The sequence below is a fragment of the Astyanax mexicanus genome, chromosome 22, assembly GCF_023375975.1.
Source record: "Astyanax mexicanus isolate ESR-SI-001 chromosome 22, AstMex3_surface, whole genome shotgun sequence".
Lineage (NCBI taxonomy): Eukaryota > Metazoa > Chordata > Actinopteri > Characiformes > Acestrorhamphidae > Astyanax > Astyanax mexicanus.
In genome coordinates this window covers 6347979-6367350 of record NC_064429.1, presented here as the reverse complement: position 1 = coordinate 6367350, position 19372 = coordinate 6347979, and the positions used below count along the sequence as shown (strand labels likewise).

General features: G+C 38.9%; 2 protein-coding genes across 3 annotated transcripts; one reads left to right on the top strand and one right to left on the bottom strand.

The window, feature by feature from the left end:
- Window positions 1-32: 32 nt before the first annotated feature.
- On the bottom strand, window positions 33-7961 carry ogfod2 (2-oxoglutarate and iron-dependent oxygenase domain containing 2). Its single transcript, XM_022666890.2, has 7 exons — window positions 7649-7961; window positions 5035-5091; window positions 4828-4938; window positions 3529-3628; window positions 3319-3443; window positions 1750-2007; window positions 33-450 (listed from the first exon to the last, which is right to left on the bottom strand). The coding sequence occupies exons 1-7, from the start codon at window positions 7766-7768 to the stop codon at window positions 184-186; spliced, it is 1038 nt and encodes a 345-aa protein (XP_022522611.2). The 5' UTR covers window positions 7769-7961; the 3' UTR covers window positions 33-183.
- A 745-nt stretch (window positions 7962-8706) lies between these two features.
- Window positions 8707-18221, top strand: zgc:113436 (uncharacterized protein LOC503528 homolog). Of its 2 annotated transcripts, XM_049470226.1 has the most exons (9): window positions 8707-9305; window positions 9350-10297; window positions 11050-11243; window positions 12490-12601; window positions 13512-13653; window positions 13759-13813; window positions 13953-14210; window positions 16821-16931; window positions 17626-18221. In XM_049470226.1, the coding sequence occupies exons 2-9, from the start codon at window positions 10114-10116 to the stop codon at window positions 17872-17874; spliced, it is 1305 nt and encodes a 434-aa protein (XP_049326183.1). In that variant the 5' UTR covers window positions 8707-9305; window positions 9350-10113; the 3' UTR covers window positions 17875-18221. The 2 variants fall into 2 exon arrangements, with proteins under 2 accessions (XP_049326183.1, XP_049326182.1); XM_049470225.1 differs by having other exon boundaries at window positions 8707-10297.
- Window positions 18222-19372: the final 1151 nt, after the last annotated feature.

Sequence of the window (19372 nt, the reverse complement as noted above, 5' to 3'; positions counted from 1 at the left end):
ACTGTATTACAGACAAGTGTAACTGCAATGTATTTACTGTCCAAAATAAATAGCTTTTAAATTCTGTAAAATGTACATTACACAGATGATCATTTCTTCGTTATGAATTATGATTAACTGATATGATCTAAGGCACACAGCACACAAATTATACTCAGCTATAATAATAAAAACATGGTAAGGTCAGGTCAGAGCACAGCTCCAGCCGTCAGCGTCTCCGGCCCCCGCGGTGAAGCCGTCCCCGTGGCCCCGGCTGGGCTGCAGTCTGGGGGTCCGGCCGCACATGGGGCACAGGCGGTTCCTGTGACGAGACGCCCTCATCCAGATGATGAGGTTCCAGCGCAGGCCGGAGGAGATGGGCAGCGCTCCGTGCATCTGCTGCCCCCGGTGGAGAACAGCCTCCGTCACACGGTGCTCCACCTCCGCACACTCCGTCTCACTCAGAGGAACCTACATATACACACACACACACACCCACAAACTTTAAAAATCTCAAAAAATATATTTTTTTTATTATTTTATCTACTAATAACATCTCCATTCTCAATCTCCAGACTGCTAGCTGTACATGAGCAGGAACCTGCTGTGGATCTCAATGTTAAATAATATACAGCTCCAGAAAAAAATAGATTAGATTAGATTTTAATATCTATAGGTATATGTTTGAGTAAAATGAACATTGTTGTTTTATTCTAAAAACTACATCAGAAAATGAGAAATAGAAATGGTCCAGGAAAAAAAGGCAGAGCTTTTAGACTCAAATAACGCAAAGAAAACACAATCAATACTTCATACGTCTTGGCATCATGTTCTCCTCCACCAGTCTTACACACTGCTTTTGGATATCTTTATGCTGCTTTACTCCTGGTGCCAAAATTCAAGCAGTTCAGTTTGGTTCGATGGCTTGTGATCATCCATCTTCCTCTTGATTATATTCCAGAGGTTTTCAATCAATATTGTATATCAAGATGTACAATGTATGACAGTTTATTTAGAAACTAATTCGAAAAAAATGTATTGTATCACAGCTTATTCTAGTTTAATTAAACTAGAAATTCTTCATCTTGGATTTTCATTTTAATTAATTTTTATTCTAGATATAAACTTCATTTTGAATGTTCATTTTATTAAACTTAATTCTGATCATTTAGAACCTATTTTTGACTGTATTTATTTTTGACCATATTTTATCTGACTATATGTATATATACAGGGGTTGGACAATCTTCATTAATTGCACATTATTGCACCAGTAAGATCAGAGTGTGAAGGTTCAATTAGCAGGGTAAGAGCACAGTTCTGCTCTAAATATTACAATGCACACAACATTATGGGTGACATACCAGAGTTCAAAAGAGGACAAATTGTTGGTGCACGTCTTGCTGGAGCATTTGTGACCAAGACAGCAAGTCTTTATGAAGTCTTTATCAAGAGCCACGGTATCCAGGGTAATGTCAGCATACCACCAAGAAGGACCAACCACATCCAACAGGATTAACTGTGGACGCTGTAAGAGGAAGCTGTCTGAAAGGGATGTTCGGGTGCTAACCTGGATTGTATCCAAAAAACATAAAACCACGGCTGATCAAATCACGGCAGAATTCAATGTGCACCTCAACTCTCCTGTTTCCACCAGAACTGTCCGTCACCACAATAAATTATTGTGGTCTAAAACCAGGTGTTTCAGTTTCATTGTCCAACCCCTATATATATATTTATACACTCTTTACTGCAGTCGGTTGTTTGTACCTCCTTCATGTCTCCGAAGTATAAGTTCCCCTCGGTGAAGTCTTTCCCGAGTGAGACGTTGAGCGTGACCTCGGCGTTGTCGTAGTGATAGCTGAGATCCAGATCTTCATTCATGGCGTATTTCACCACAAACGCCTTGTGGCTGTCCAGCCACTGCCCCCCGCAGTCGGGGTACAGCAGGGCGCTCAGCGGCCGCAGGTAACGCTCCCTCAGAGGGGTGATCAGACCCTCATCAAAACCCAGCTCATTCAGCAGGATCTGAACAGAGTCAGTCAAACATTTTACAGTCAAACAAACAGATAAACAAAATACAGGTCAATATCAATATAACATAAGCCTTTCATGTTGCAGCATAAGTAATAGAATATACTAGTGCATCTAGTGCAGTGATTATGGCTTACTGCCAATAAATCTCAAAAATCAGTGTCTTAGAAAATCTGAATATTATATAAGACTAATTGGTATTTTTGGTACCATTGGTACATCACTGATTGGTGGAAACTTCACACTAGACCTCGAGCAGTTTGGACTGTGTGTCTCTCCACTCTTCCTCCAGACTCTGCTCCCTTTATTTACAAATGAAATGTAAAATTTACTGATGATCAGTGATGGTTTGGAGAGACATGTCATCTGCTGGTGTTGATCCACTGTGTTTTATTATCAAGTCTAAAGTCAGTGCAGTTTTGTTTTCCCACAAAATCTTACAGCACTTCATATCTTACAGCTTCCCTCTGCTACTGACAACTTTTATCGAGATGCAGATTTCATTTTCCAGCAGGACATGGCACACTGCCCACACTGACAATAGAAACCAATTGGTCTTATATAATATTATAATTTTCTAAGACACTGATTTTGGGGTTTTTATTGGCTGTAAGCCATAATCATCAACAATAAAATAAATAAACACTTAAAATAGATCACTCTGTGTGTTTAATACATCTATATAATATATGAGTTTCACATTTTGAACAAAATTGCTGAAAGAAAGTAACTTTACAATGATATAACTATTTTTTTAATGCATTAGTAGGCTAAATTTCATACAAACACTAAGTATCAATACATTTGTACAGATGTTCCCTGAATAAACACATTATTACACATATAGAGGAATATTAACCTTTACATTAAATAACTTTTTTTATACATTTGGTACAGTTTTCTTTTATATGGGGGGGTGAACTGTTGCCTGCAGTACTGTCTGGAAAAGATGAATAATTATTTTAAGTGATTAAATAACACAATATCTTTAAAAAATATTTGTAATAAGCGTTGAGGTTTTTTTTTTTATAAATAATTAATGCATTTTGATTATTCATTTACCTATTTTCATAAAAAAATATATAAAGCTATTTAAACTTCAGTTTCTCTGCCACTTTCAAAAAGTAACCTTTAACACCAGTGACATCCATCATTTATACTTGTTTTATTTTCAAAGGACTGAAGACATTTGTTGAATTTTCAGCCATTAATAATATTAATTTCTATATTTAAAAATTTGCTAATGTTATGGCTAATTAAGAAATGCACAGCTAAAAAAATCATACAATAAATATGAATTTCTACCCCGTAGTTGTTCATAGTGTTCGGTCTTCCCTTCGGAGCGTCGGACTCTTCAAAGTGTTCCAGCTCTTCTATTAAATCCCTGCAGAAATTCTTCGTGAAGATTGGGAAACGGTACACCCTGGGAGCTGTACACAAATAAAATCACCAAATAAAAGGTAGGTGTTTCTAATAAAGTGGCCAGTAAGTGTACGTATGAGCTGAAAATCTTACCTGCCTCTGAGTGAATGAGTTTCATTAGTCCCTCCTGAGTGGCACCGTCTGACTGACAGTATTTTACAATTTGTAGAAACTCTGGAGTCAGGTAGGATTCCTGTAGAGAAGATACTGTATAAGAGGGGTAGGGAATATGGCCATAAAATAATATTACAATATTTCATGGTATTTTCATGATAACGATACTCTTGGCGATATGACAAAACACTGAATATAAAAAACAATATTTTAAAAATACACTACTGCAAAAAATATATATATATATATATATATATATATATATATATATATATATATATATATATATAAATATTAAATAATTGAGATACTAAAAGAGTACAAGGTTTTTATCAGATTTGTAACAGAAGTCAATGATCCAGAATGTCATGATACTAATAATAATGCACTCCAAATATCTCCATATATCCCGGATTAAAGTAAAATAAATGATACTGGACAGATATAAAGTGTCTTTAGTACATATATAATGGGAAATGAAAACAGTGTAAATTTTTCTTTTGCTAAAAACAGCAAAAAAAAAAAAAAAAAAAAGTAGCATCCTAAAGTGATAATTAGGGAAGGGTGACATTTCACGATGTTTCAGGGTATAATATTGTTAATATAATATATAATATAATATATATTTTAAAATGTTGGAGATATTATTGCATGCGATACGATATGGCACAGCCCTACTATATAATATTTAAGTTTCCTTTCTGCTGTATTTATTTAAAGCTCCACTAGGTAGATTTTGTGCTCGTGGGCTCCCCCTACAGTTGTAGAGTGTAATAAATGTTTCAGCCAGATTAGTTTCTCTTTCTCGTTTTCTGGCTTTCACAGATATATTCGGTCTCTTTCCAGCTTCTGCCAGAGTGTCTGTATGTTAGTTTGTAAAGAATGAAACTGTAGTCCTCGTAGAACTGTTAGAACTAAAGGTCGGAAAGCAGGTTGCAGTTCTCGCGAGCGTTGGTTGCGGCCGCCTCGGAAAACTTACAGAGTCTGATTTGAGCTCAGACGAGCTCCGGCACAGACACGAGAGCACCGCTATTCCTCCTATTACACCTCAATGCTGCGCTGCAGTGAGTTTCAAGCTGTAAATTTACTTCTTTAAAAAGATCAAAAACCTACCTAGTGCTGCTTTAAATGGGATTGGGCAGGATTAAAGTTTTACTTCAGCCAGCCACCAGAGGGCGAAGGAGATATTTTGTCTCCACACTTTTATACTACAGTCTATGGTTCAACCTGATTTTTTTTTTATATTAAAAGTTAAATTGCCTTGCTGGTGTGTTTTACCTGTAGGCAGTAGACATGTTGGTGGAGGGGTCTGTACTTTTCCTTAATGGCCGCTTTCCTTTCAGCTGAGTCCGCCTCAAGATTCCTCCGCCTCTCGATCTCGGCGTGGATCTGCAGGAACAGCAATCAAACGACTTACGACTTCCAACTTCCTGGATTTTACGATATAAAAACAAGAACATTATAAAAAATCCTTAGTTTACTCACTGTTTGGAGAACATTGCTGAACTGGAGTTCAGTGGAGCAGCCCAGAGACCGAAGAATCTACAAAAATAAAATAATAAAACAGAGTTTATTCATTCTGTTAACTTTTACTACTTTTAGCTGAAGCTCTTATCCGAGTCCTGCTGGAAAATGAAATTCGTATCTCCATAAACGTTGTCAGCAGAGGAAAGCAAGAAGTAGACCAACAGACCAACACCAGCAGATGACATGGCTCTTACAGCACTTCATGCTTTCCTCTGCTACTGACAACTTTTATGGAGATGCGGATTTAATTTTCCAGCAGGATTTGGCACACTGCCCACACTGCCAAAAGTACCAATTGGTCTTAAATAATTAAGCAATAATACACAACAGGGAGTGCTATAATGTGTAATATTGGCACTATTGTGCTGCAGTTGTAACACAAGGCTGCAGGCAAAGTAATACATGAAGAGTTTCGTTAACTGTGCATTACCGGCTGATAATGGCACTCATAGAATGCCTCTCAGCCAATCACATTGCAGAGTTGGAACTAACTGTGGTATAATATTCACATTTTCTAAAACACTGATTTTTGGGTTTTCATTAGCTGTAAGCCATAATCATCAACAATAAAAAAAAAAATAAACGCTTAAAATAGATCTATCTGTGTTTAATACATCTATATAATATGAGTTCTACATTTTGAACTGAATTACTGAAATAAAGTAACTTTTCAAAGACTTTTCAAGAAACAAGCAAAAGCAATCAGAACCATTGCGCAAATATTTGCCACAGACTGTACAACCATTTAGAATGAAGAAGAAAGTTGTCACTGGTGTAATTAGCAGCTCTATATTTTTCCTTCTACTGTAAATTTGCCATTTTGAGAGATATAAGGAGACCGGTCAACCGTGCACCATGCAGATTGATTTAGGGCGTGTCTGCGTGTCTTTGCTATCGTAACAGCTTGCATTGCTTTAAATGCGCAAAAGACATGTAACATGTAACTACTAATTCCCCAAATTATTCATGAGTGTGCCATTATTTATATTAGATTGGAGGAAAGTCATTCAGACATCACTGTTCTAGTCTAATTTAGCGATGTTTAGGACTGTAAATCATTGTTTGCATTGTTTGTGTTTTAATTAGGGGTGTGATGAGATATCGTGGCACGAGATTTCGCGAGATTAAAACAGACAATATTTCTTGTCAGGCTTAAACCTGTCTCGCGGGGCAAAAAAACAGTTAAGTGTGGACTTTTTAAGAGGGATCTGGCAACCCAGTAGTGATAGCAGCGAGTGTGGTGGCTGAGCAGTGAGAGCAGCTTTCAGCAGAAGAGGAAAATTCAGGTATTTGTATAGAAGATGCTTCTGCTACTTTTAAGTTGTATGTCTGGCTGCATTTTGGCTCCAGTGGAAACAATAAACGGTAACAGAGTGACCAACAAGATACAAACCATATATAAATACTGTAAGTAAATCCTACACGTGACTGTTTCATAGACAGCTGTACTAATCCCTTAGCTCTGTACTGTATTTAAAAAACATGTTCTGTCTCTGTTTGCACTTCAAGCATAGTCTTAATATGACTGGTTATGGTTATTCATAGTTAAATTACAAGAGATTTAGGAGTAAAAAAAACACTTTTTTTCTCCTAAACTTATTATGCACTTATTGTTTGCACTATATAAGATCTAGAAGAGTTTTATTTTTATTTTTTATTCTTATTTCTTATAGAATCAGTGTGTGAGACAAACCAGTCTGTTAAGTTTGCGTTAAATGATTTTGTCAAATAAAACTCATTTTAAGCCATTTTTCATTTTTGACGTTTTCTTTAAATTTTTATTTTTAAATCTCGTCTCGTCTTGTTCTCGTGAACCCAATATCGTGTCTCGTCTCGTGATATTAGTGTCTCGTCACACCCCTAGTTTTAATCTTTCAGTGACCTGTTCTTAATAAACGTAATAGGTTTGTGCTTTTTCAGTGTTGCAATGTTAATTACGATAATTCTGCACAGATTTCACTCATTCAAACAGCCTGAAAATGTTTTTAAACAGCTCAGTTTTTACGCTGATGTAAAATGTTGGGTTTAAATCGGGCCGATCTAAACTCTAATCTATTGTCAGTATGTCTTTGCTATCATAACCACGGGAAAAGTACACTTTGCGCAAAAGTATGCCCTGCACAGGTCAAAATGCACAGTTTAGACACAGTTTTTAATAAATCAGGGGTGAGCCATTGCTCAAATATTGACCATGTCCAGTAGCTACAGCTGCATGAAATGTCCTGAAGAAGAAAGTCGTCACTGGTGTAATTATGAATATTTTTTCAATGTAAAGCTGTAAAGTTGCTATACTGAGACATACAAGGAGGCATGTTTGTTTTTAGTGATGTAGTTATAGGTGAGGCATAAAATGTGCACCATGCATCTTGATTTAGGGCGTCAGTGTGTCTTTGCTATCGTAACCACGGGAAAAGTACACTTTCCACAGCTCGAAACACGCAAAATAAATGTAACTGTTAACGTTAATTATCTTAATTAATCATGGGTGAGCCACTGTTTTTTAATCTAGATTTTTTTTCCTTATAAGTAAATAATTAATGAATGTTTGAGAGGGTTAAATAAATGTACTCACGCTGTGGTAGTCAGTCCTGAACTGCTCCTCAGAACCGAACCGAACATGTAGTTTATAATCCTGTAGAAACAGGTTATCAGTGCAGTAACAGCTACAGCTGTAGAACTGCTGCTGCTGCATCCTGTTTATATCACTTTAATACTGTATATACTAAATATACATACTCTAACCCTCTTAATCTCGCTCCGTTAAAGCTTTCAGATGAAATTTTCACCCAGAAAAAGAATAAACACAGCGAAATAAACCGGTTTAAACGCCTGGTTTTAGAGCAGTGTGTACAGATAGCTCCAGAGTCCATCCAGGCTGCTTCAGCTGTGAGCTCGGGTCTGTCCCAATCCGCGCTGCTGAGTGCTCGTTCACTCGATCGAAGTGAACATCAGATAGATTACTAGTAAAAGTGGGTATCCCAGGTCCAGAAAATAAAAATCCAGCCCAGGGTTTTGTACCAGTCTATGATTGCAACTAAGCTGCAGCAGCGCCGCTTAAGCAGTCGGAACAAAACCCTGGGATGGATTTTTACTTTCTGGACCAAAACTAAAATATTATTATCATATTGTAACGAAATTTTATCGCAGTATATATTGTATTTTAAAATTAGCTTCTAGTAGAGGGTAAATGTGTCAATTTGCACTTTTATTCCATAGAATAAAAGTATAGAACATACTTAATGGATCTAAGACATTAAAATCTCTCTCTAAATAAATAAAACATATACAATTTATTTATTTGAGCATATATCAATGTTTTAAAATTTCCACATTTTTAGTAAGCATTTGCAGGGAAAATAAAAATGCACAGGAAGTGTTTGTATGACAAATAAGTTATATAGATCGGATATTGCTTGCTAAAAATTCTACTAGACTAATTAAAATTTTTTCTGAAAATATATTGAGGCTTTACTGTTTACTGCATTTACTGCTAGACAGTTTAACACAACAGATTAAATATATCAGTTTTTAAAACGGTAAGTAAGTAAGTAAGTAAAGGTTACTAAAATTTACTTTCAAACTGTCCCTAAGGTCCCTACTAAGTGCACTCTTTCGTTCGGGTTGAGACGCACCCCTTGACGACTCTTTGTTTTGGTCCGGAGACTAAATGTGTCCGGGCGGAAACACGACCTGCGTTCACAGAACTGCGAAAAAGGAACCAAAATGCGGGTCTTTATAGATCCTGAACTCAGCCTGTGATTTTCTCCTCAGGCAGATCTGCAGCTTATTTACCTTAAACACCCTAGTTTAGTGTTTTATAACCATTAAAACAGTTTATAACGCAGGGTTTAATACTGTTTATGTGCGGGAATCAGTGACTGCGCTGGAGAAGAGATCAATGGAGTGATCTGGAGGTGGTGCTGAGGTGAGCTGGAAGTGGATCCGGAGTGATTTGGAGGTGGTGTTAGAGTGATCTGTAGTAATCTGGGGTGATGCAGAGTGATCTGGGATGATCTGGAGTGACCTTGAGGTGGTGCTGGAGTGATCTGAAAATCTGGTTCAGGAGTGATCTGGAGGTGGTGCTAGAGTGATCAGGGGGTGATGCTGGAGTGATCTGTAAATCTTGTGCTTTAGTGGTCTGGAGGTGGTTCTGGGGTGATCTGGGATGATCTAGAGGGATGCAGGAGTGATCAATAGTAATCTGGAGGTGGTGCTGGAGTGATCTGGAGGTGTTGCTAGAGGGATCCCGAGGTGGTGCTGGAGTGATCTGGAGGTAGATCTGGAGTGATATTATGCTGGAGTGATCTGTATGTGGGGCTGGAGTGATCCTAAGGTGGTGCTAGAGGGATCTGAAGGTGGTGCTAGAGCGATCAGGAGTGATCTGGTGGTGGTTCTGGAGTGATCTGTATGTGGTGCCGGAGTGGTCCTGAGGTGATGCTGGAGTGATCTGAAAATCTTGTGCTTTAGTGGTCTGAAGGTGGTGCTGGAGTGATCTGGAGTGATCAGGAGGGGTTGCTGGAGTAATCTGAAGGTGGATCTAGAGTGGGTCCTGGGGTGATCAGGAGTGATCTGGTGGTGGTTCTGGAGTGATCTGTATGTGGTGCTGGAGTGGTCTGAAGGTGGTGCTGGAGTGATCTGAAAATCTGGTGCTTTAGTGGTCTGAAGGTGGTGCTGGAGTGATCTGGAGTGATCAGGAGGGGTTGCTGGAGTAATCTGAAGGTGGATCTAGAGTGGGTCCTGGGGTGATCAGGAGTGATCTGGTGGTGGTTCTGGAGTGATCTGTATGTGGTGCTGGAGTGGTCTGAAGGTGGTGCTGGAGTGATCTGAAAATCTGGTGCTTTAGTGGTCTGGAGGTGGTGCTACAGTGATCTGGGATGATCTGGAGTAATCTAGAGGGGGTGCAGGGGTGATCAATAGTGATCTGGAGGTGGTGCTGGAGTGATCTGGAGGGGGTGATCTGGAGTGATCTGGAGGTGGTGCTGGAGTGATCTGGAGGTGGAGCTGGGCTGCTGATAGTCAGTAGCTCCTCGGTTGGAGATGCTGAGTGTGGAGGAGGCGCTGCCGGTGGCGGAGGAGGAGGAGGTGGTGGAGGTGGTGGAGTCCTCCTCCAGCCGGCTGGGGGAGATCTACTCGCTGGTGGCGGAAGGCTGCTACCCGCGGGCCATGAACAACATCCGCAAGAAGAACCTGAAGCGCTACTCCCAGAAGTTCATGGTAGAAGGTGAGTTCAGACCCGAACTAACCGACAGCAGCAGAACCGAGACCTTCACACACACATCTAAAAAAAATTATATATAACACCAATTGGTACTTTCCAGCAGCCAAATCCTGCTGGAAAATGAAATCTGCATCTCTGTAAAAATCACCACCAGATGACATGTCTCTCCAAACCATCACTGATTGGTGGAAACTTCACACTAGACCTCGAGCAGTTTGGACTGTGTGTCTCTCCACTCTTCCTCCAGACTCTGATCCCTTGATTTCCTTCAAATAAAATGTTAAATCTACTGATGATCAGTGATGGTTTGGATGAAGAGACATGTCATCTGCTGGTGTTGATCCACTGTGTTTTATTATCAAGTCTAAAGTCAGTGCAGTTTTGTTTTACAGCACTTCATGCTTCCCTCTGCTACTGACAACTTTTATGGAGATGCAGATTTCATTTTCCAGCAGGACTTGGCACACTGCCCACACTGCCAAAAGCACCAATAGGTCTTATATAGTATTCTAATTTTCTGAGACACTGATTTTTGGGTTTTCATTGGCTGTAAGCCATAAATCATCAACAATAAAAGAAAAAAAGCTTAAAATAGATCACTCTGTGAATATAATGCAACACTAAAAGCATAATGAATGAAAGAGCATGGTCAAAAATTAAATGCATTATCATAAACTGTGAAGGTCAGTTACCAGCATATGTTTAATATTTATATGTAAAGAACATTTAGCATCTGTACTTTTCTCTGTTGTTAGATGGCCGGCTGTACTACGTGGGTCAGAAGAAAGAGGAGAAGCGTGAAGTGGTGATCGAGGACGAGAGAAAGAGACAGATATTCCTGCAGTGTCACTTTAACGAGGTGGGGCATCACCTGGGCCAGAAGAAAACCGTGCAGAGGATCCAGAGCAAGTACTACTGGCTCGGCATCGTTAAGGACGTGGTGGACTGGGTAGGTGCTCTGAGTAAATTTTATCTAATAGATTCATCTTGACCTCAGTATTTGTTGCTGAATGCAATCAAATCCTTACAACAGAGCTCCTTCTCTAGACAGTAGAGCAGGGGTGCCCAAACTTTTTTTGTTGGGGGCCAGAAGGAGAAATATATTTGAAGTCACGGGCCACAGACTCTGTAATAAAACAAATAATAAAATATACCACTTTAAATAATACATTTTCCTGATTATTTCATTTACACACCATTTTACTTGACTTACTATCTCTCCGCTTCTAGACTCTTTGGCCCTGTTTTTTTGCGCTAGAAATGCGCACTCTCTCCACTTTTAGACCCTTTGGCCCGTTTTTTTGCTCTAGAAATGCGCACTCTCTCCACTTTTAGACTCTTTAGCCCGTTTTTTTGCGCTAGAAATGCGCACTCTCTCCACTTTTAGACTCTTTGGCCCGTTTTTTGCGTTAGAAACGCGCACTCTCTCCACTTTTAGACTCTTTGGCCCGTTTTTTGGCTCTAGAAATGCGCACTCTCTCCACTTTTAGACTCTTTGGCCCGTTTTTTTGCGCTAGAAATGCGCACTCTCTATGCTTTTAGACTCTTTGGCCCGTTTTTTTGCGCTAGAAATGCGCACTCTCTCCACTTTTAGACTCTTTGGCCCGTTTTTTGCGCTAGAAATGCGCACTCTCTCTGCTTTTAGACTCTTTGACCCGTTTTTTTTCGCGCTAGAAATGTGCACCCTCTCCGCTTTTAGACTCCTTGGCCCGTTTTTCTGCACTAGAAATGCGCACTCTCTCCGCTTTTAGACTCTTTGACCCGTTTTTTTTGTGCTAAAAATGCGCACTCTCTCCGCTTTTAGACTCTTTGGCACGTTTTTCTGCGCTAGAAATGCGCACCCTCTCCGCTTTTAGACTCTTTGGCCCGTTTTTTTGCGCTAGAAATGCGCACTCTCTCCACTTTTAGACTCTTTGGCCCGTTTTTTTGCGCTAGAAATGCGCACTCTCTCCACTTTTAGACTCTTTGGCCCGTTTTTTTGCGCTAGAAATGCGCACTCTCTCCACTTTTAGACTCTTTGGCCCGGTTTTTTTGCGCTAGAAATGTGAACAAAAATGTTCTCTGTAATTAGACATACAGTTGAATATAAAGTTATTTTTAGAAAAAAAAAAATTATATTGTGATTAATTATCTGATCATATCGAAGATATCTGAAATATCCCCTCTTCCTCTCTGTGTGTTTTGTTGTGATGTAGATTAAGCTGTGTGAACCGTGTCAGCATGCAGAGCGTAATAAAAACATGGCGCGGACGGTGCGGCCCCTAAAGGTGGACGGACCCTGGGAGATCATGGCCGTGGAAACAGTAGGTGAGAGTCTGGACCTCAGCTTACATAAACCAATCAGAGAGCTTTGGAGCATTACAGGCACTAAAACACAGTAGGGCTGGAGTTTATATAGATGTTTAAAACACACAGAGTGATCTATTTTTAGCGTTTATTTCTTTTATTGTTGATGATTATGAAGCTTACAGCCAATGAAAACCCAAAAATCAGTGTCTCACAAAATTAGAATATTATATAAGACCAATTGGTACTTTTGGCAGTGTGGGCAGTGTGCCAAGTCCTGCTGGAAAATGAAATCCTCATCTCTATAAAAGTTATCAGTAGCAGAGGAAAGCATGAAGTGCTGTAAAACAAAACTGCACTGACTTTAGACTTGATAATAAAACACAGTGGATCAACACCAGCAGATGACATGTCTCTACAAACCATATTATTGTAAAAGTGAGTATATTGTAAAAAAAAAAAACTGAAAACATCATGTACTGTTTAAAATAGAGGGGGTGATTTTTGGCCAAGATGCATGAAAACTGTGATTAAAAACAGGGTTATTCCACCAAATATTGATTTCTGGACTCATTATGAACTTTTTGTTTTCTTTGCATTATTTGAGGTCTGAAAGCTCTACATTTTTTTGTTATTTCAGCCATTTCTCATTTTATGCAAATGACAATATTTTGGAGGAATTTGGGAGAAATGTTGTCTGTAGTTTTTAAATAAAACAACAATGTTCATTTTACTCAAATATAAACCTATAAATAGCAAAATCAGAGAAACTGATTCAAAAACTGAAGTGCTTTTTTAATTTTTTCCTGAGCTGTATTTACAGTCTCTATTATCCCATATTGAAGATCATATTAAAACAGAAATTTGATTAATCAGATACTTTTAACGACACTCTCAGCACTGAAACACACTGGTGTTTGTTTGAATCCAGGGCCGTTCCTGAGCACTGTTCCTGCGGGGAACACACACGTGGTCATCATCACTGATTACTTCAGTAAGTGGGTTGAAGCTTTTCCAGTTCAGAGGAGCGATGCTCTCTGCGTCGCAAGATGCATTTTATCCACCATCTACAGGTAATTATAAAATTTAGACAGATTTGTTTCTATAATTATGCCATTTTATTTTTATGTATGCCATTTAATTTTATATGTATTAATCAATAAACTCATATTTTCTAGATTTGGACCGGCAAAGACTATATTCTGCTCTCAGAGTGCTGGCTTCTGTGAGGAGGTAAAAATCAAAACTAAAATTTCTTTAGTTATTCCAATTTTCTCATGTCATACATTGCATTATAAACAGTGTAAAAAGTGTGTACTTTTAGTTTTTTTAGTGAATTATTTCTATATTTTTGTGTTTGATTGTGTTTGAGGTATCGAAGTTCCTGTGTGAGAGGTGGAATATGGGACAGACAGTAACTGCAGCTGATCCTCCTCGCTGTAACGCTCTGTACGACCGGAACAGCAGTCTGCTGAAACACGCTATAACGCAGGTGGTGGAGGAGAAACAGGCGGAGTGGGACGATTTTCTGGACCCGGTTTTATCTCTGTTCCGGACCACTGTTAATCCCACCACCAAGTTCACACCTCACTGCCTCATGTTTAACAGAAAAGCCAGCATTCCCGCTGAGGTAATAAGACACTAATAGTTAGGGTAAAGTAAGGTAAGGTAATAAGACACTAATAGGTAAGGTAAGGTAAGGTAAGGTAATAAGACACTAATAGGTAAGGTACTGTAAGGTAAGGTAATAAGACACTAATAGGTAAGGTACTGTAAGGTAAGGTAATAAGACACTAATAGGTAAGGTACTGTAAGGTAAGGTAATAAGACACTAATAGGTAAGGTACTGTAAGGTAAGGTAATAAGACACTAATAGGTAAGGTACTGTAAGGTAAGGTAATAAGACACTAATAGGTAAGGTACTGTAAGGTAAGGTAATAAGACACTAATAGGTAAGGTACTGTAAGGTAAGGTAATAAGACACTAATAGGTAAGGTACTGTAAGGTAAGGTAATAAGACACTAATAGGTAAGGTACTGTAAGGTAAGGTAATAAGACACTAATAGGTAAGGTACTGTAAGGTAAGGTAATAAGACACTAATAGGTAAGGTACTGTAAGGTAAGGTAATAAGACACTAATAGGTAAGGTACTGTAAGGTAAGGTAATAAGACACTAATAGGTAAGGTACTGTAAGGTAAGGTAATAAGACACTAATAGTTAGGGTAAAGTAAGGTAAGGTAATAAGACACTAATAGTTAGGGTAAAGTAAGGTAAGGTAATAAGACACTAATAGTTAGGGTAAGGTAAGGTAAGGTAATAAGACACTAATAGATAAGGTAATGTAAGGTAAGGTAATAAGACAGTAAAAGGTAAGGTAAGGTAATGAGACACTGATAGATAAGGTAAGGTAAGGTAAGGTAATGAGACACTGATAGATAAGGTAAGGTAAGGTAATGAGACACTGATAGATAAGGTAAGGTAAGGTAAGGTATGGAGACACTAAGATATAAGGTAAAGTAATTAGACACTAATAGGTAAGGTAAGGTAATCAAATCAAATCAAATTTGTTTATATAGCGCTTTTTACAACTGGTGTTGGCACAAAGCAGCTTTACAGAAACATGATTACAGGACAAAGAATCAGTCAAAACATTAAACAAAGAAAATACAGAATACAGAACCCCCAGTGAAAAACTCCCTCAGAGCTGCAGGAGGAGGAAGAAACCTTGGGAGGACCAAGACTCACATTTAAGGGGGGACCATCCTACCACTGGTCAAACAGTTTTTAAATTAAAATTTAAAAAGTATTTTATACATCCACATAGGTTTTATATATTCAGTAGTATAGCAGCACCACTAATGGCTTGGATGTAATCAGTAGTGGAGAGTAAGATGGATCAGTCTGGCCGGACAGGAGATGCGAGAGCCTGAGGGTCCAACATCGGTATCGGGTCAGACAGGTGGGCGGTCAGTAACTCGGAGGAAAGCAGAGAGATGGAATTAGTTTTGACTGGATTTATGTAAAACAGAGAATATAAAACATTATCAGAGTGTGGCAAATGACTCCAGCAGAACTGAATAAAACAGCCTAACTAAAGGCAGAGAGCCAGAAGGTAACATAGACATGGAGGCTCCCTGAAACACCGGCATCCACCCACTCCACAGTCCACAAACCTGAGTGACCGTGTGCAGTGGGAGAACAACAGCACCAGCATCTCAGTTTACCCACAATTCCCTCTGTCCATGAACCCCTGGATCTGCAGCCTTATCTAAAGGAAAACACATTAATCACCAAAAGCTAAACTAAACAAGTAAGTTTTCAGTCTAGACTTAAAGATTGAGACTGTGTCTGAGTCCCGAACATATTCAGGGAGATTATTCCAGAGTTGAGGTGCTTTATAAGAGAAAGCTCTTCCTCCTGCAGAGCTCCTCTGAATTTTAGGAACTACTAAGAAACCAGCACCCTGAGATCTAAGTAATCGCGGTGGTTCATAATAGGAGCCGCGAGCCCGTGTTGGGCTTTATACGTTAACAGGAGAATTTTATAGTATATGCGGAATTTGACTGGAAGCCAGTGCAGTGCTGATAGGACTGGACTAATATGGTCAAATTTTCTAGTTTTAGTAAGGACCCTGGCTGCAGCATTTTGGACTAGCTGAAGTTTATTTAAATTACTGCAGGAACATCCAGATAGGTAATAAGACACTAATAGGTAACAGAAGGTAAAGAGACACTGATGGGTAAAGTAAGGTAAGGTAATGACACACTAATAGGTAAGGTAATGAGACACTGATGGGTAAGGTAAGGTAAGGTAATGACACACTAATAGGTAAGGTAATGAGACACTGATGGGTAAGGTAAGGTAAGGTAATGACACTAATAGGTAGAGTAAGGTAAGGTAATCATACACTAATAGGTAAGGTAAGATAAGGTTAGGTAATCATACACTAATGGTAATGTAAGGTAAGGTAAGGAAATGACACTAATAGGTAGGGTAAGGTAAGGTAATCATACTCTAATAGGTAAGGTAAGATAAGGTTAGGTAATCATACACTAATGGTAAGGTAAGGTAAGGTAATCATACACTAATAGCTAAGATAAGGTAAGGTAATCATACACTAATAGGTAAGGTAAAGTAATGAGGCACTAATGGGTAAGAAGCTAAAAAATAAAGCTAAGCATCACTTTTATCACTTCCATCTCTTACAATATGTCCTTCTCTCTTGTCTGCTGTGTGAAGCTGGATGTGATGAGCTGTGAGCAGGAGCCAGGCAGTGTTTCTCTCAGTGAGGAGGCCGAGAGAAGCTTCCTCTCCACCGTTCAGGAACACCAAGACAAACTTAAACAAACGGTGAGTAAATGTTCTCAACGGCACTGCTCCCAACAGCTCCTAACAACAGGTGCATCTCAAAAAATTAGAATATCATTAAAAAGTTACTTTATTTTAGTAATTCAGTTCAGAAGTTGAAACTTATATAGATGTATTACACACAGTGTGATCTATTTTTAGGGTTAATTTCTTTTATTGTGGATGATTATGGCTTACAGCCAATGAAAACTCAAAAATCAGTGTCTCAAATTGGTACTATTGGCAGTGTGGACCAACACCAGCAGATGACATGTCTCTTTATCCAAACCATCACTGATTGGTGGAAACTTCACACTAGACCTCAAGCAGTTTGGACTGTGTGTCTCTCCACTCTTCCTCCAGACTCTGATCCCTACATTTACAAATGAAATGTAAAATTTACTGATGATCAGTGATGGTTTGGAGAGACATGTCATCTGCTGGTGTTGGTCCACACTGCCAATAGTATCAATTTGAGACACTGATTGGCACTTCATGCTTCCCTCTGCTGAAAACAACTTTTATGGAGATGCGGATTTCATTTTCCAGCAGGACTTGGCACACTGCCCACACTACCAAAAGTACCTATTGATCTTATATAATATTGTAATTTTCTGAGACACTGATTTTTGGGTTTTCATTGGCTGTTTCATTGGAAAATTGAAACCCTAAAAATGATTTGCCTCATTTTCTTTAGGTAATTTCCAACATGAACTCCGCCTATAAAGAGGAGAAGAAGAACGCCAAGCAACGGAGCAAAAACATGTCCTCCACCACCCTCACCGTCACCGAACCTCTGTGCTCTTCAGACGAGCCGCCGTCGCCGAAGAAGCTTAAAGAGGAGCTGTTCCTGACCTTCCCTGTGGAGACGGTGCTGAGCGCTGTTCAGACCGTCCAGACTGTTCCAACTCTCCAGACTGTTCAGACTGTTCCGGACGAGGCATAAATGGTCTGGAATTCACACTACCGGTCTCAGACGTACACTGACCAGCTCAGCTGCTGGAGTGGACTCACGGTTTTGTGTAGAGAAGACTTTCAGAGTGGTTATACTCCACTGCCTAGACCTGAGAGGACAAGCTGTAGAGAATGTGCTCTACAGTATCTGATGGATGATACAGAGCGAGTTATATGAGATGTACAGTACAGGCCAAAAGTTCTTTTCTATGCATTTCTTTATTTTCATGACTATTTACATTGTAGATTCTCACTGAAGCATCAAAACTATGAATGAACACATGTAGAGTTTTATGTACTTAACAAAAAAGGTGAAATAACTAAATATATATATATATATATATATATATATATATATATATATATATATATATATATATATATATATCTTTAAAATAGCCCCCCTTTGCTCTGATTACTGCTTTGCACACTCTTGGCATCATTCTCTCAGTGAGCTTCAAGAGGTGGCCACCTGAAATGAAAAGTTTTTCAACAGTCTTGAAGGAAGGAAGGAGTTCCCAGAGGTGTTTATTAGCACTTGTTGCTCCTTTGCCTTCTTCACTCTGTGCTCCAGCTCACCCCAAACCATCTGGATTGGGTTCAGGTCCGGTGACTGTGGAGGTTCAGCTCATTTTTTGTTAAGAACATAAAACTCCACATGTGTTCATTCATAGTTTTGATGCTTCAGTGAGAATCTACAATGTAAATAGTCATGAAAATAAAGAAACTTTTGGCCTGTACTGTATGAAACAGAAACGAATGTAGCACGGTTGCCCAGCAACAGATTCAGTTATCTACTGAGGAAAGTTAATTAAGGCAACACTAAGTAGTGGTGGGAATCACAGGGCGTCTCACGATACTCGATGTATTACAGGATGATTATTTGCGATACTTCACGTCACAGTTGCTTATCTGTGTTACTGAAGAGGATAAAATACTGCTAAATAAGCAAATAATTAAGCATTTTGTTTGTATTTGAGGGAGGTGGGGGATAATACAGTACCATTCAAAAATTAGGACCCACCTTCTTGTACATACATTGTAAATGCATACTTAAGTCATCCAGACTAGAAAGGAACACATAATAATAATAAGGAATCATGTAGCAACTTAAAAGTGTTAAACAAACCAAAATACTCTGTAAAGCATTTAAGTGCTCTTATCTGGGGAGCTGTTAACTTGTGGTTTCTGAGGCTGGTAACTCTGATTAAATTATCGTGTGCAACAGAGGAAACTATCGCTCTTTCCTTTCCGGTGCATCCTGATGAGTGCCAGTTTCATCAATAGAATGTTTTTGATTGTCTTTTTTGCAATGACTTCAATTAAGGATCCTTTCAAAGTTGATTGACATTCATTTCTTCTTAAAGTCATGTTTTTCTTTACTTGGTAAAGTTCTTTCTCAAATAGAGCTATTCAGTGTATACCTGTAACTCTACCTCTTCACAACTTTACAACTGATGCTCTCAAACACTTTAAGAGACAAGAAATTT

Excerpts from the sequence above, each read along its gene's own strand:
- zgc:113436 (XM_049470226.1), top strand. The coding sequence starts at position 10,114 with ATGCTGAGTGTGGAGGAGGCGCTGCCGGTGGCGGAGGAGGAGGAGGTG. Across the intron at positions 13,814-13,952 it reads GTGCTGGCTTCTGTGAGGAG|GTATCGAAGTTCCTGTGTGA; the intron begins GTAAAAATCAAA and ends ATTGTGTTTGAG. Across the intron at positions 16,932-17,625 it reads AAGACAAACTTAAACAAACG|GTAATTTCCAACATGAACTC; the intron begins GTGAGTAAATGT and ends CATTTTCTTTAG.
- ogfod2 (XM_022666890.2), bottom strand. The coding sequence starts at position 7,768 with ATGCAGCAGCAGCAGTTCTACAGCTGTAGCTGTTACTGCACTGATAAC. Across the intron at positions 5,092-7,648 it reads TCAGGACTGACTACCACAGC|ATTCTTCGGTCTCTGGGCTG; the intron begins GTGAGTACATTT and ends TTATTTTTGTAG. Across the intron at positions 2,008-3,318 it reads ACACTATGAACAACTACGGG|ATCCTGCTGAATGAGCTGGG; the intron begins GTAGAAATTCAT and ends GACTCTGTTCAG.